The sequence below is a fragment of the Bolinopsis microptera genome, chromosome 11 (genome assembly GCF_026151205.1).
Source record: "Bolinopsis microptera isolate Bmic1 chromosome 11, MBARI_Bmic_1.0, whole genome shotgun sequence".
Taxonomy (NCBI): domain Eukaryota; kingdom Metazoa; phylum Ctenophora; class Tentaculata; order Lobata; family Bolinopsidae; genus Bolinopsis; species Bolinopsis microptera.
The window spans coordinates 12819227-12836783 of NC_087082.1; the positions used below are offsets into that span (position 1 = coordinate 12819227).

Consider the following 17557-nt stretch of genomic DNA (forward strand, 5'->3'; position numbering starts at 1 on the left):
ATGCAGTCTGATAATAGTTATTCTTTGTATTATATTGCATGATGTGAACTGATCTCGTAAGGTTGCTTAATCGTTTAATAAGCCTTGACACCACCGCTGATTGGAATTCGCGTGCGATGATGTGAACCCTGCTTGATTCAGGGGATACTCAATACTGTTATTATACAGTAATATGATCTGGTAGACAGTGGTCCGCGGACAGTGGTCCGCAGACGGTGGTCCGCGGACAGTGGTCCGCGGACCAGTGGTCGGGCTATCTCGATACTGCCTTTTCGCTTTGGTATCCACATTTAAACAGATATAAAGCTATAACTTACGGAGAATATGTAGTTTATGCCTACCTTTCATATAAAGTTAGTCTCATCCAAACATATTGATATTTGATCAATTTATGGGACGAAATCTACCAAATTTGGTGCGTATGCCCAAATATGGGCATATGGTTTTTGGCCCATAACTCAGTTATTTTTTGTCCAATCTTGTTGAAATTTCATATACGAGTTCAGGAGACCACTAACTACACGTAAAGCACCATAAACCTGGGTTTTGGGCATGTTCAGGGTATTTGGCTAAATTGGGCCTAATTTGGACCAAATATGGGCGTGGCTGCCTGCGGGCACCGTTTGGCGGTTGGGGTCCGGGACCCCCTCAAAAGTTCGGTCACTGGTCTTAGTTTGTTGGTCAACTGCTATCTCGAAATCAAGTTTCACAAAAAAATACCCATTGGATCAAAGGGATTTGTATACAATATAACCATATAAAGAAACATGTACTTAATTCAATTTGTGTGTTTGATATCTAAGTATTATACTTATACTTATAGCGTTTCAATGGATTCGACATTTTCTTTATGATTGGTGAAATTTGTGTTTTTGGTGTAAAGATATTGATAGAAATTTCATATAAGCTGTTTTCTTCATTAATTTTTAAAGCCTCTTTCGACTGATAGGGAAATCTAAGTATAATTCAATTAGCTTTGCTTCGGTTTTCTTAAATTGACCTATCTATCCATATCATATTAATTACTTGACATTAATCCTTTACAGCATGGGAAATGGAAATGGATCGAATTGTACAGGAAATTGGAGGAGTGATGATAAGTATGGTGGGATTTTATGCTCATTCACGCTTCCTGAGATGGATAAACAACAACTCGGAGAAGGAGAGAAGTAGGCTCTACTACGTAGATTCGCAGTTCATCGATTTCATGGAGCACATGGGAGACTTTTATAACTTTACTCACATGGCGATTTGGACAAGAAAGGAAATGCTTTTACCGAAGAGGTCTTCCACATTATTTCATAGAATTTGTAGCTTTCTATTTCGTAAAAGATATCTCAATACTGAACATTTGGCGTTCATCGCACGTGGAACTGCAAAATTCACTGGTGAAGAAAAGCACTCATACTTCATAGCCCAGTTTGAGTACGATGACTTTATCTCTAACGAAGAAAAATCTATCGATAACGAAGGGACAGAGGGATATAAAGAATCCAAACCTTTCCTAGCTTTATTCACCGATGATAAGAAGATGGCAGCATTGAGCATTGTACCATCCCCTGACTTAGACGTTTGGGTCAGTCAAAAGTTCAAACTGACAAATGAGGAGAAAGGAATTAAACAGTTTGTATACAAAGATAAAGAATTAGTCAGTGGGAAATTAATAGAAGAAGAGTGGAATAAGATGGGTAAACCGATGAAGCTTAGGGAACTCAATGACTGCATTTATAGCACTTTTTGCTCCGGTAAAAAATACGATGTGCTAGACAACAACTGCCTTCACTTTGTAAGGGAATTGTGGAAAGTAACTCTGGGCGACCCGCTGACGAACGGTGAGATTTTCTATTGTTTTTTTCATTTTTGTGTCGCATCACAAGATGTGCTGCAGGGATGATGATTAATCACTCTACACTCGACTGTCGCGTGACTTTTTCAACCCGTTCTGATTCTCTAACTGGCCCTGAACGACTACCTTATCGGACCTTATTTGGACGGACATTACATGAACGGACATAATAATAATTGTGAACGGACATTAATATGAACGCTCGAAGGCATTCAAAACCATCAAAAATCCGAATTTTTTTCAATTTTTGACGTTTTTTTAATTTCAGCAAATGATTTGTTAATCCATTTTTTATACAGTAAGTAAGAATAGCAGTCATTAAGCAGTAAAAATGTTAAAATATGCGTACATGATCAGTGTCTAATATCACATATCATCTTCATTAAGTGGGTTTTCGTGCATGAAATAGTCCATGCTTAAACAAGCATCAGTGATTTCTAGCTTTGTGGAAACCTTTTTTATCAAACTACCCCGATCCTGCATTTCAGTGTTAACTTTTACAAGCCATTCGGCGTGAAGTGGTTTTACCTTAGACAACTTTAGGTTAACCTTAACATCACGTGGAGCTTTCCTAGCACTGTTTCATTACCTCCCCTCAGTAATATGAACTATAAAAACGTCGGACAATGTCCTTGGCAACACGATTTACCGTAATATCTAGAGGCTGGAACATGTTTGTCATGTTGGCGGGGACTAGCTCATGAACTATGTTGTTGAGTGCCATGATTTCGTTGACTTTTTCCGCCAAGTGACCCTTGAAAACATCATATACTAGTAGAGTTTTCTGTGCCTCCGGCAGACCAAGGAGAACCTTTCCGTTGATACATGTTACGTATCACAAATATCAGAGATATTATGTGTATACTATTTCCGCCTTCGGCGGCGCGCGCTTCGCGCGCGAAATGTGGCATGCAACGTATGTCAACCTTTCCGTCGTTAACTTACGGCACAATAAAGTTCTCATAGTTGTCATATCCTGGATAAAAAGTTCGAAATGGAAAAATTTTTGAAAAAATTTCAACGGACTTTAACTTGGACGGACATTAATTGAACGGACTTTATTTGAACGGACATTAAGATGAACGCTAGGGCTTCCAGCGTTCAAGTAATGTCCGTCCAAATAATATAAGGTCCGATAAGGTATTCGAAACCCTAACCCTCTTATCTGATCCCAATCCTAACCCAATCCCTAACAAAAGCATATGCTGAAACCTTACTGGGCCGCGCTCAGCCTGTCATTCCGCCAAATCTATATTCGCCAAATCTATTATGTTAATGAACATAATAGCCTGGGGTCCTCAGGTAAGCTGAAACCCTAACCCTAACGAGAAATTCGACCAACTTCCTTATACAGTCATATCACGTGATCAAGACAGTTTTTCGCCAATATCTCGCCAGGGGAGCATTTTAACCCTATGTCATGGGGTTACTGGGCGGCGCTCAGCCTGTCATTCCGCCGAATCTCTATGTTTATGAACATATAAATAGCCTGAGGTCCCCAGGTAAGTCATGGGGGTGATTCTGAATCAGCGTCCAAAAATACATCGATTCAAGTTGGTTTCAACTGCCGGGGTCCCTTTTAGAACAATTTCGAAGATCGACTGAAGAGTGATTTAGCACGCTTGGTGCTGCAGCAAGTTACAAGTTGTAGTCGTACACTTGTGCGTGGCATACCCTGCAAGTGCAACGTTGGGCAATACCTCACAGTTATCGGACCTTATTTGGACGGAAATTAAATGAACGGACATTTTTTATTTCAGCAAATGATTTTTAAATCCATTTTTTATACAGTAAGTAAAAAAACAGTCGTTAAGCAGTAAAAATGTTAAAATATGTGTATATGATCAGTGTCTTATATCACGTCATATCATCTTCATCAAATGGGTTTTTGTGCATGAAATAGTCCATGCTTAAACAAGCATCAGTGATTTCTAGCTTTGTGGAAACCTTTTTTATCAAACTACCCCGATCCTGCATTTCAGTGTTAACTTTTACAAGCCATTCGGCGTGAAGTGGTTTTACCTTAGACAACTTTAGGTTAACCTTAACATCACGTGGAGCTTTCCTAGCACTGTTTCATTACCTCCCCTCAGTAATATGAACTATAAAAACGTCGGACAATGTCCTTGGCAACACGATTTACCGTAATATCTAGAGGCTGGAACATGTTTGTCATGTTGGCGGGGACTAGCTCATGAACTATGTTGTTGAGTGCCATGATTTCGTTGACTTTTTCCGCCAAGTGACCCTTGAAAACATCATATACTAGTAGAGTTTTCTGTGCCTCCGGCAGACCAAGGAGAACCTTTCCGTTGATACATGTTACGTATCACAAATATCAGAGATATTATGTGTATACTATTTCCGCCTTCGGCGGCGCGCGCTTCGCGCGCGAAATGTGGCATGCAACGTATGTCAACCTTTCCGTCGTTAACTTACGGCACAATAAAGTTCTCATAGTTGTCATATCCTGGATAAAAAGTTCGAAATGGAAAAATTTTTGAAAAAATTTCAACGGACTTTAACTTGGACGGACATTAATTGAACGGACTTTATTTGAACGGACATTAAGATGAACGCTAGGGCTTCCAGCGTTCAAGTAATGTCCGTCCAAATAATATAAGGTCCGATAAGGTATTCGAAACCCTAACCCTCTTATCTGATCCCAATCCTAACCCAATCCCTAACAAAAGCATATGCTGAAACCTTACTGGGCCGCGCTCAGCCTGTCATTCCGCCAAATCTATATTCGCCAAATCTATTATGTTAATGAACATAATAGCCTGGGGTCCTCAGGTAAGCTGAAACCCTAACCCTAACGAGAAATTCGACCAACTTCCTTATACAGTCATATCACGTGATCAAGACAGTTTTTCGCCAATATCTCGCCAGGGGAGCATTTTAACCCTATGTCATGGGGTTACTGGGCGGCGCTCAGCCTGTCATTCCGCCGAATCTCTATGTTTATGAACATATAAATAGCCTGAGGTCCCCAGGTAAGTCATGGGGGTGATTCTGAATCAGCGTCCAAAAATACATCGATTCAAGTTGGTTTCAACTGCCGCGGTCCCTTTTAGAACAATTTCGAAGATCGACTGAAGAGTGATTTAGCACGCTTGGTGCTGCAGCAAGTTACAAGTTGTAGTCGTACACTTGTGCGTGGCATACCCTGCAAGTGCAACGTTGGGCAATACCTCACAGTTATCGGACCTTATTTGGACGGAAATTAAATGAACGGACATTTTTTATTTCAGCAAATGATTTTTAAATCCATTTTTTATACAGTAAGTAAAAAAACAGTCGTTAAGCAGTAAAAATGTTAAAATATGTGTATATGATCAGTGTCTTATATCACGTCATATCATCTTCATCAAATGGGTTTTTGTGCATGAAATAGTCCATGCTTAAAGCATCAGTGATTTCTAGCTTTATGGAAACCTTTTTTATCAAACTACCCCGGTCCTGCATTTCAGTGTTAGCTTTTACAAAATTTTACACAAATTTACATCATTGTATCACAAATAAAATTCGTCAAAAGACCAAAAAATGTCTAGACAAGTGACCAAGTGTAAGCAAAATTTGGGACACCGAAACACTGCATGTGACCAACTGGTCATAGAAATTACATCAGGCCCTGAGTGCACATATAAGTGGATAAATGATGTTACCAATGCATGTTAGGTTTGTTCGAATGGACTAGAAATGTCACAGCTTAAAAATGTGGGGCTCAAATCCTCAGTTTTTTATGTTTTGTTTTTTATCGATATTAACTTTAGTATTATTACAGAAACTGTGACGACCCTAAAGGACTATGAAGAGAGGGGAAAACAAATCGCAACAAATCGTTTTTGCTCAATAGATGAGGAATATCCCCGCGTTATGTCCCTTCCTGTACCCCAAAACATATACGTCGACAATTATTCACATAAAGAATATGAAGATCCTCGTATTGGAGACAATATTCGAAAACGAGATAATATCGAGGCTGCGATTAGGGTGTACCGTTCTTTGGAGAGATTGAAGAAGTATATGATCGTTTTGAACAAGTTTAAATGTAACCTGGACTTTGATATCAAGAAAACACCTGCTAATGTTTGGACAGAGTGCGATTTTTTGATTATCACTGATGAACATTTTGTTGTGGTAGAGGTAAAGAACACGACAATAGACGGAAATATGGTCGATGCGTTTAAAAATTCTTTAATTCAAGGAGATAAGGTCAGAAAACTCATACAATCCATTTATCCCCAGGCATCTGTTCTTCTCTTCACCGCTTTTCCTAGCATGTCCTCCTTAACTAAAGTTACTGAAGTACAGAGAGAATCAATTATTTTCAGTGAAGATCTTGATGATTTTGCTAAATGGTGGCAGCATAATGTGCCACAAAATATTCTTCACAATATCCTTCACATCACAACTCTGAGCACGAAAGAGTGAAGCATATATTGTTAGCAATATCGTGTCCCGAGTTGAACGTACCTGACGAAACAAGATTCAGTTTAAGAGTTTAGTAGAGAATGTGATGAAAATAGACAAAGAATTAATGGAGGGAGCAATCACTTTGGAGCAGAATCACAAAATGAAGTTAAAGCCTAAAGTTAAACAGAGCATTAATCCCGATTTGGTTAAAGCTCCTACAGACATAAGTAAATATTTGGGGGTCAAATATCTTACACATGAGCAGAACGACATTTTTGGTTCAACGGAAAATCTTCTATTGATAAACGGTCCTGCTGGGAGTGGGAAAACGATGCTACTAGCAGGGAAGATGCTCCGACTCGCCAAGACAGATCCAGAGAAAAAATCGCTGCATTAACTGGACCTAACAGTAGTAACATATATCAGAGTGCATGTGGTAGAGCAGGAATGAAATATGAAGTTTTTTCGACAGACTGTAATGCTACTCCCTTGCACATGGCCGAACTTATCACAAACAGTAATAAGAATGTAGTGATAGTAGAGATGAGTGGTGTTTATATTGAAGTGTTCACTAACATACTCAGTTTACTAAACAACTGTAACGTGATTGTTGATGATATTCAACGAGTGTTAAACAATAGCAGAGATGGTATTAATAAATTATTAGACAAGCTCAACGTGTTATCAGCTGATAATACCGTTTTAGTGGCATTAGATTTAGTACAGGGATATAATTATTGTCTAAAAGACATAGTTTCCTTATTTGCAGAAAAAATATCTTCAGAGCATCTGGTGACATTAAAACATACATCACGAAATACGTTTGAAATTTCCAACGTCTTATCGGTTATTAGAAGGGAATTTGATGACATCTCACCCATTTTCGCACCCATGATGAGAATAGGGCACTATATTCATGGCCCCATGACAGTAGTGCATGTGCTTGAGAAATATGATGATGAATTAATTCGTGAAATTTTTGAAAGAGAATTGTCTTGTCTTCGTGCAAATGAAGATTTAGACTGCTCTTATGTTGCAGTTATTCATGATTTATTCAACAGTACTGATGTGTTGAAATCGACTAATTTTAGGAAATATGAGAAAAGGTACTATGGCGATTGTTATTCTGCAGAATGGCCTGCAGTAATTGCATTACATGAAATGCGGCCCAGAGAGCCTTTTGATATGAGTTTGGCCAAGATCTATCTAGCTATGTCTAGGGCACGGGTTAAGTGTTCTCTCTTGTTATACCCAGCGAAAGGTAAAAGATTTGGAGATTGTGATGACCCTTACAAACAATTGTTAAATAAATTGGAACTTCATGCTCGCATAATGTACTATTGATTTTGTGTTAACGTTAAAACTAAAAGTCAACCCTACTGATTATAGATAATAACTGCATTATGCATATTTTTTACCAGATATGAATTTTTTTCAACTACGGATTAGTTGAATCGTTAACATATTACGTAAGCCAATTTTCGACCATTTTAGAGACACATCCCCCCCCCCCCCCTTCTCTCTACGTAATATGTTAACGATCCCTTGCGGAATCGATAGTTATACGTACAACTATAAATAATTTGTGTTATGTTTTAAACCAAAACCCGAAATTGGGTAGAGTTGACCGTCGCCAGTGTATCCTTTTTCCAAACAGAAGGAAATGATATCAATTTAATCGCCATTACCGTACCCAAACGCAAAATGATATTGATATAATCAATAATGCATGAAATCGATTGCTCGCTTTTCCCATTCACTCACAATTGATGATAGGAGGCTATATTATATAGCATTCGGCAGTATAATATTAATAGTCGGCACTAACGATTCGTTACAGTAACGGCACTTACAGTTACGGGCGCGGCCAGATCGTTACAATTTTCAAGCCGTGAATGGATAGGAAAACTTAAAAGCGATCAAGAGACCGATTTCATTATTTCGGTGTCATTTTAAGTTTACGTTTGGGGTGCGGTAAAAGTAATTTAAAATGATGTAACTTTTTTCCGTTTTTGTCCTATTTAGTTTTAGCTTGATTCACGATGTCAATCCTTCGCAGCTCGGTGAGGCACAGTGGTGCATCTCGCCGATCTACCGAAGGTTGCGAGAAGCATTATTTGATGCGCGCGCGACCCAGTAGTGCATCGCGCTACAAAGTTTTAGCTAATTCTGCTAATTATAATACAAAATTGATTAATCAGATCTCAGTGATTGTATCGTGGATGATATTTTTACTTTTAGTCTTATTAGGCCGTGCGCCATCGACCGTAAAACGCGCGCTGACCATTGAATGGTTTTTTAGCTCGTATTTCCAATTTCGGCCAGCACATTATTTTAGAAACTATCAAAAAGTTATAATACTTCCCATATAACAATTTTGTTGAAAATTGGTCAACTTACGTAAACACTTATGTTCTACTAGGTAGTGCGCCATCGACAGTGAGCCGCGCGTGCCGACTGTAGGATTGTTTTTTAGCGCTAATTTCGGCCAGCACAATTTTCTTCAAACAAATAGATATTAAGTATCCTTCCCGACCTCCGATTGCAACAAAAATTAGTAAGCTTACTCATAGACTTACAAGGAAGGTGTCCGAAAAGTTTAAAGCATATCCAACCATCAGACATTATGTTACAGCTAAAAGCAGCGTATTTTGCCCCATTTTGATCATTATATCAACTCCGATATCCACCAAATTTTTCGGACAGTTGTGAAAGCCCTAATGGAAGGTCGTCGCCAATTTTCAGAATGATCTCATTCAAGGAACTGAAGATATATCCAAATAATACGACAAAAATCAACGAATTTGGTCAAATTTGGTCAAATTACGCGACTTTTAAAGCTAATTTTGCTCCAAAAGCCGCGCACCATCAAATATGGCACCTAGGCGAAACTCACTAATCTTTCTAAAAAGGTATGACAGATTTGGTATTGTGAAAATTCTCACAGTCTCTAGAAAACAATGGTACAAAAATTTTTAAAATCCGAGCAAGTTTATTTTTATGGTGCACCCCCTAGTTCTACTGAACCTAAATTAGTTTGAGCAATTTTGATGGTCAGAATTTGAGTTATCAACGAATTTATACCTATTTTGTCATTTTTAGACCTCTTAATTTAATCAAGGCCAATCTCTCCCAACTAATTTCTAAGTTCGGTAGGTAAGTATGATTGGAAGGTTCTGACAAATTTTCAGCATGATTCATGATAAAGAACCAAAGATATGACAAAATAATACGACAAAAATCAACGAATTTCGTCAAATTACGCGACTTTTACACCTAATTTTGCTGGCTAAAGCCGCGCACCATCAAATGTGGCACCTAGGCGAAACTCACTGATCATACCAAAAAGTTGTAGCGCGATGCGTTACTGTGCCGCGCCGCGCACTCAATAAGGCTTCTCACTGGCTAGATCGGCGAGATGCGCTACTGTGCCGCGCCGAGCTGCCATGAATTGACATCGTCAATTAAACCAAAAAGGTATGCCAAATTTGGTACTGTGAAAATTCTCACAGTTTTTTACCTGGGGACCTCAGGCTATCATGTTCATAAACATGTTCATAAACATAAAGATTAGACGGAATGACAGGCTGAGCGCGGCCCAGTAAACAGTTTTTAGAAATTACAATTATGGTACACAAATTTTGAAAATCCGAGCAAGTTTATTTTTTATCGTGCACCCCCCTAGTCTTATGAAAGAAAATCAAAAATCATGAACGGAAATGGCCTGGAGAATTAATTTATTTGGGTATTACTGGGCCGTGCTTAGCCTGTCATTCCGCGGCCGCCTAATCTCTAATTATGAACATGGTAGCCGGCTAGCCTGAAGTCCGGGGAGGTAAATTTGGGTAATGAGATCTTTTCAAATTCAAATCAATTATGTGTTATGGAAATTATTACCTGGGGACCCCAGGCTTTTATGTTCATAAACATAGCCCATGGCGTAATTGAACCCTCTAAAACGCGCAAATAGGCGCGTTTAAATATTCAAATTTTACAATCTAACTCAGCGCGCGGCTCTTGTAGTGCATACGTCACTTCTTTCTTATTGGTAGTTGGCGTGCACGTGATCTTTTGCGGGGCTGTAATAAATTGCCCAGCAGACCTTACCGGCTAGCAATATTACTACAGGGTGATCGCCTTTTCACAGCTCGTTGAACTCCGCGCGCGCTCGCTAGTTCATTGCATTTGCACGCTTCAAATGTTCCAAGAATGCAATTGTACCGCGTACCACGTGATACGATTCAGCCAATCAGAGAACAACAATCTGCAAAGTTAAAGCTGCGCAGTTTTATAAGGCCTAAAATATGACTTTTCGCAATAATTCAAAATCTACAGCGTTTTGAATTTTCCTCCTGGGGAGGAAACGTTATTTTTACAAGGCGAACATTTTGTTGAAAACCAGACGTTTCTATCTCTTTTACTTCCAAAGTTAGGCCCCTAACAGTAAGGTTTCCTGGGTGGTTCTGAACGATCACGTGGATGCGAGTCATGTGCGCTCTAACATCCAATGAGCATTTGCACTTTTTTCAGGGCAATGGAGGTCGTAATTCACTCAGCCCGAATAAAGATTCGGCGGAATGACAGGCTGAGCGCCGCCCAGTAAGGAAATTAAGGAATACCATGTCATGTGATCTGGGGACCAAAGGCTGGTTAAAAATTTAAACTATTAAAGCTGCACGGGCGGAATGACAATCTGAGTTGTGAGTGCCGCGCCCCCGCCGGTCCGTCCAGTAAGCGGCAGTGAGCAGCAGTTGTATCACGTGGTGACCCTCACTGTCGCTTCACTATAGTGTAGAGTTTCGACGATACAGGGGGAGCCGCGCACTCGTGCGTGGCGGGTCATACAACGTATGACAAAGCAGCAGTGAGCAGCAGTGAGCAGCAGTGAGCAGCAGTGAGCAGCAGTGAGCAGCAGTGAGCAGCAGTGAGCAGCAGTGAGCAGCAGTGAGCAGCAGTGAGCAGCAGTGAGCAGCAGTGAGCAGCAGTTAGCAGCAGTTTCTTTGCACTATAGTCATCCTTGTATTGAATAAAAAAGTGTTACAAAAAACCAGCGTTATTTTGCTGAAATCTGGGCTCAGCGTCGGGCTGTTTTCAAAAGCTCATAATAAATTGTATTAAAATGATGCAATCATAAAAACTTCTGGAATCTATGTGGACACGTTCATTTGAGTTTGAGGATATTGGTAAACAAAAATAATAGCGTTTTCGACAATAGTGGCTTAATTTTGACATCTATTAACCTAGCACGTTCAGAAGTTCTGAACATTAGCCACGTAACCCATACTTCCATGTGCACTGCTCAGAAAGAAAATCTATTGTTGTTAAGCACTATAATATAGAAAACAATTATGTACATAATTGAAACAATTATGGCCCCTTATCGTGGGTAGAGTATGTGTCTTTATTGAATTGTCCTGATATTAAGCACTATAATATTTGAAATGTCACATTTTGTGTGACTTAGTTAACTGCAGTTGTCTAATTATCATTCCTTGGTCTGAAATATAGTAGATTAGGTCAATCTAATAATTATAATACAACATTGGTTAAAGGGCACAGATCGAACGGTTACAAGGCAATATTTGGGTAACTTTGTCACACTCAGAATACCATACCTCTATTCTACTGTGAGGTGCAGTAATCGACCGGGATTCCCGGCGCCGTGAAATCCCGGCACCGGGGGAGCTATTTCTTCCCGGCCCCGGCCCCGGCCAATTTTCGGCAACTTGGTCGTTTAGCTCCGGACAGTCTATGCAACGTCTATGCAACGTCCATGCAACAACAGAAGAACCGTCTATGCAACGTCTATGCAACGTCCCTGCACAATGAACACTCTATGCACACTCCCTGCACGGTCAGTCTATGCAACGTCTATGCAACGTCTATGCAACGTCTATGCAACGTCCCTGCACAGTACCATATGAACACCGGCTACTAGCCGGCTAGTAGCCACTTTTGTAATAACAGCTCCTCAACTTCACATTACCAACCGGCTACTAACCGGCACTTGAAAAGTGGTTTTTTTTTCAATTTTTGCCGGGAATTTGGCCGGGAATTTTTGATCGAAATCGGCCTAAAACTTTCATATAAATCTTAAAATGGATTTTCAATTTTGAAAGGATGATGTCCAGAGTGCCAACTTTCAACTGAAAAGTTCTAACTTGGCCGTGGATTTATTAAATTCACGGCCCCGGCCAAATTCCAGAACGGCCAATTCCCAGCCCCGGCAAAATTTGGACATTCCCGGCCCCGGCCAAATCCTACCCCCGGTCGTTTACTGGTGAGGTGTCCTCAAAACCCTTTTAACTCATTATTTGATGGTTGATCTACCAATCATAGCCGTAAAATTGTTGTTTCGAATAGTTATCTAATGCAGGCACTTGGTTATTGGGAAATGAGGTTAATTCTGTCACAATATATGGAATTTTAAATTTTGGGCGAATTATTTATGTCTGATTTTGGTTTGAAAGGCGGGAAAACTTTATATGATGACAATGTGATGACAATGTAGTTGATGCAAGTTAAGATCAGTTGACGTTTATGTTTACATTGTGATGATACGAAATCGTAAATAGGTTAAAAACAATGATAATAGAATGAAATAGTCTCCTATAATAACTCTTATAATAACTGATGTGACAAAGTAAACATGTCTTGCCCCTATTTTGAAGATCTATATATTCTATAACTCTATTAGAATTCAACATTATTACAGAAAAAAATTGGTAGAATATTGTCCAGAACATCAGAGCTCAAGTTTGGCAATTTTAGGTAAAATTTTTCAAAGTCACTAAAAATGTGACAAAATGAACTTTTTCTGCCCCAACAATATCAAGATAGTGTGTTAAAATTGGCATAGGATGCTTTTTTGCCTAAATTAATCGATCCAAACTACGAAAAATATCTGTTAATCTGATGACGATTACCTAACTCATATAATAACTAATGTGACAAAGTAAATATTTCTTGCCCCTATTTTGAAGAACCATACCTCTATTAGAATACTATGTTATTTTATCATCAAAAAAATTTCAATAAACTAGTTATTTGCCAACTAGTTATTGTCGAAAACGCTATTATTTTTGTTGACCAATATCCTCAAACTCAAATGAACGTGTCCATGTACAAATAACTTTTCCAAACGATAGCATAAAATATGAATTGTTTACAAATATCCGTGTATTTGATAAACGCAATAATATAGGACAAGTCAGAAACACGCCTACTCGCATACATTTAAAAATATAACTCGAGCCACCAATGGCGCAAAACAACCAGTGAAAATGGAAATGGTGGCAAGAGTCTGTGGAACGCGCAGCAGGCCTATCACATGTGAGAAATGTTTGAGTCAGTTGACCTCGTTTTGCGCGTTGTTTTGTTTCCGTCAGAAACAAAACAACGCGTCAGAAATGTGTGTACGAGATTTCGTTAATATATACGCGATTTCGTCAATTTCGTCAATTCAACATGTTGCAAATTCCAAAGAGAGCTTATAATTTCTTTCCAACGCAAAGAAAACATTGAATATTTCCCTCGATCCAATCTTAACAAAAATTGTTAAGCTAACTTATAGACTTACAAAGCTAAAGAAACTTTTGGAAAAAGTTGGAGCATATACAGTTATTAAACATTATGGCGAGATAGCTTAGTGGTTATAGCATCCGAGCGTTCATCGGGAGGTCGTGGGTTCAATTCCCGCTCTCGGCACATCTCACCCTTACTTTTCACGAAAACGTACTACCTTACTGCCTTATTCCAGTGAGCTGCATGATTAGACTTCTGACCCAACCCAGTTAAAATATTAAACATTATGTTACACCTGGCTTCATGTCAAACTAAACTCAAAGCAACACCTTTTGCCTAATTTTCATTTCAGCTATATCAACTCCGATATCCACCAAGTTTCTTAACATAAAGTCTTATTAGAAGCTGCTTACAAATTTTCAAAATGATCCCATTCCAGGAACCAAAGATATAACGAAATAATACAACGAAAATAAGTGAATTTCGTCAAATTACGCGAATTTAAAGCTCCAAAAGCCACGCGTTATTAATTATGGCACCAAGGTGAAACTCACCAATCATTCCAAAAAGGTATGACAAATTTGGTAATGTGAAAAGCTCACATTCTCAAGAAAACAGTGGTACAAAAATTGCGAGGTTTGTCTTACCCAGGCTGATAGTGTTTATAAACATTGATTGAAGCTGCGGCGGAATGACAAGCTGCATGCAGCGTGTGGAACTGAAAGTTTTGTAAAATTTCATTCCTTCAATCACCTTTTTTTCACTCCAAAGTTTTGAGACACATTTGGTTTAATAATGAAAGTGCTTTCCTAAAATTTTAAATTGATTGTTAAAAACTAAGCTGAGTTAGACCATTTTAAGATCTGACAGATACATGATCCCAGCACCCTCTATATTCAATGAAATGTTTACGAAACTTTCAGGAAATCTAAGTTTGACCCAGTTTTTGAGCAATTCTGACACGAATCACGTGAGTTATTAAAGGATTGCTTGTGGTTACCTTAGTCGGTAATATTATGGTGGGGAAAATTATGGGTGTTTAAAATATGGACTGCTATAAATATTCTTCTTTGGCCTGAAAAGAACCAAATTTGACCCCCACACTTATAACTGCGAAAATATTGATCAAATTTTTTTCGCAATTATAACCACATTCGCAATTATAACCACATTGCCGCTTTCACACCAAATTTAATATTTTTTCATTAGATAACCGATCCCTATCAGATTTTTTTAATTTTTTTTTGGTGCAACACTTACTGACTTTGATAAAAGGCTCTTTTCCTTTATATTTTGTTCAGCAAGGTGACAAGGGAAAATACTTCAATTTGAATAAACCGTTAAGAATTGTAATTACAATATCTCAGTGTTCCTCAAATACTATGTCAATAATTCGAATAGCCTAGTTCTTTAACTGTAAACATTAACTGTAAACGTCTGCTGTATTCAAACCAAAAAGTGTCCTGCCATCCAACAGGCCCACTCTTGAATATCCTTAGATAGTATAAACAATCTCCCACTCGTTTTAGCAATCCCTAAACAAATCCCAAACTATCCTCCTTGTAACCAAAACAGAGGTGTTAAAATGCACCCTCTGATAATCAAAACAGAGATGTTAAAATGAACTCTCTGCTCCCCAAAACTCCCTGCTCTAAGCAATTCCTAAACTATCCTCTTTGTAACCAGAACAGAGGTGCTAAAATGCACCCTCTGATAATCAAAACTGAGATGTTAAAATGAACTCTCTGTTCCCCAAAACAGAGGTGTTAAACTGAACTCTCTGCACTACCCTGCTGTACTAAATGTCGTACACTAATAAATGCCCTAAAATACTACGGTAAAATACTGTTTAATGTCTAGTACTAAAACTGCTAAAACGAGTATATGGACACGTTCATTGAAGTTTGAGGATATTGGTAAATTTCTAAAATAGCGTTTTCGACGATAGTGGCTTAATTTTAGCATCTATCAATCTAGCGTGTTCATAAGTTCTGAACATTAGCCACGTGACCCATACTCCCATATGCACTGCCTCAGAAATAAAATGTATTGCTTTTAGGCACTATAATGTAAAAAATGTCACATTTTTTTTGACATTGTTTACCATAGCTGCCCAATTATCATTCCTTGGTCTGAAATATAGTAGATTAGGTCAATCTAACAATTATGATACAACATTGGTTAAATGGCACGGATCGAACAGCTTTAAGGCAATATTTCGTACACTTTGTCACACTCAGAATACGAGACCTCTTTTCTACTGTGAGGTGTCCTCAAAACCCTTTCAACTCATTATTTGATGGTTCTTCTGCCAATCATAGCCCTAAAATATTTTGTTTTGAAAAGTTAGCAAATACATGCACTTGGTTATTGGGAAATGATGTAAATTCTGTCACATTATATGGAATTTGAAATTCTGGGTGAATTTCCGAAATCATTTATATCTGATTTTGGTTTGGAAGGCGGGAAAACTCTATATAAGGACGATACACGGATACAGTTGATTCAAGTATAGGGCAGTTGATGTAAACATCGTCACAAAATGATACGACATCGTAAATAGGTTACATTTTGCGGGGAAAATCTATATAAGGACGATACACGGATACAGTTTATTCAAGTATAGGGCAGTTGTTGTAAACATCGTCACAAAATGATACGACATCGTAAATAGGTTACATTTTGCGGGAAAACTCTATAAGTCTATATATAAGGACGATACACGGATACAGTTGATTCAAGTATAGGGCAGTTGATGTAAACATCGTCACAAAATGATACGACATCGTAAATAAGTTAAATTTTGCGGGAAAACTCTATATAAGGACGATACACGGATACAGTTGATTCAAGTATAGGGCAGTCGATGTAAACATCGTCACAAAATGACATCGTAAATAGGTTAAATTTGGAAAAAATGATTATAGAATGAAATAGTCTGTGGTTAACATATAACATACATTATAAAATGGGCAGGGGTTGTTATATTTCCTGTATCTCTGTATTAATCATTTCGGACTGTAATTAGGACTGTTCACGTGAAAGAAATTGTATCTAAATTTTACAATGACATACTCGTATGTGACGAAATTTACATTTCTTGACCCTATTTTGAAGAACCATACCTCGGTTAGAATTCAATGTTCTTCCAGGAATTATTAGTTGGTTATTGTTTAGCAAATTAGAACTCAAGTTTAACAATGCTGAGTTTAATTTTACTAAGTTACTGAAATGTGACGAAATTTACTTTTCCTGCCCCAACAGTATAATTTCAATGTGATGAAAAATTGGCATGGGTTTCTATATTTCCTGTATAAATCCATTCTAACTATGATAAGGACTAATGATATGAAAGAAAATCTATCTAAATTTTAAAATGACGTATGTGACGAAATTTACATTTCTTGCCCCTATTTTGAAGAACCATACCTCGGTTAAAATTCAATTTTCTTCCAGGAATTATTGGTTGGTTATTGTTCAGCAAATTAGAACTCAAGTTTAACAATGCTGAGTTTAATTTTACTAAATTACTGAAATGTGACGAAATTCACTTTTCCTGCCCCAACAGTATAGTTTCAATGTGATGAAAAATTGGCATGGGTTTCTACATTTCTTGTATAAATCCATTCCGACTATAATAAGGACTATTGGTATGAAAGAAAATCTATCTACATTTTAAATTACGTATGTGACGAAATTTACATTTCTTGCCCCTATTTTAAAGAACCATACCTCAGTTAAAATTCAATTTTCTTCCAGGAATTATTG

At 38.1% G+C, this 17557-nt stretch overlaps 1 protein-coding gene and 1 non-coding gene across 2 annotated transcripts; both read left to right on the forward strand.

Moving 5' to 3' along the window:
• Positions 1-1050: 1050 nt before the first annotated feature.
• Positions 1051-7897, forward strand: LOC134822844 (uncharacterized). The gene is made up of 2 exons (XM_063834112.1): positions 1051-1832; positions 5634-7897. The coding sequence occupies exons 1-2, from the start codon at positions 1055-1057 to the stop codon at positions 6281-6283; spliced, it is 1428 nt and encodes a 475-aa protein (XP_063690182.1). The 5' UTR covers positions 1051-1054; the 3' UTR covers positions 6284-7897.
• A 6002-nt stretch (positions 7898-13899) lies between these two features.
• On the forward strand, positions 13900-13972 carry Trnan-guu (transfer RNA asparagine (anticodon GUU)). Its single transcript has one exon. It is a non-coding gene; the product is annotated as a tRNA-Asn (tRNA).
• Positions 13973-17557: the final 3585 nt, after the last annotated feature.

What these genes read in the sequence shown, in the direction of transcription:
- LOC134822844 (XM_063834112.1), top strand. Translation starts at nt 1,055, where the DNA reads ATGGAAATGGATCGAATTGTACAGGAAATTGGAGGAGTGATGATAAGT. An exon ending in GGGCGACCCGCTGACGAACG is followed by an intron (nt 1,833 to 5,633) that starts GTGAGATTTTCT and finishes GTATTATTACAG; the next exon opens with AAACTGTGACGACCCTAAAG.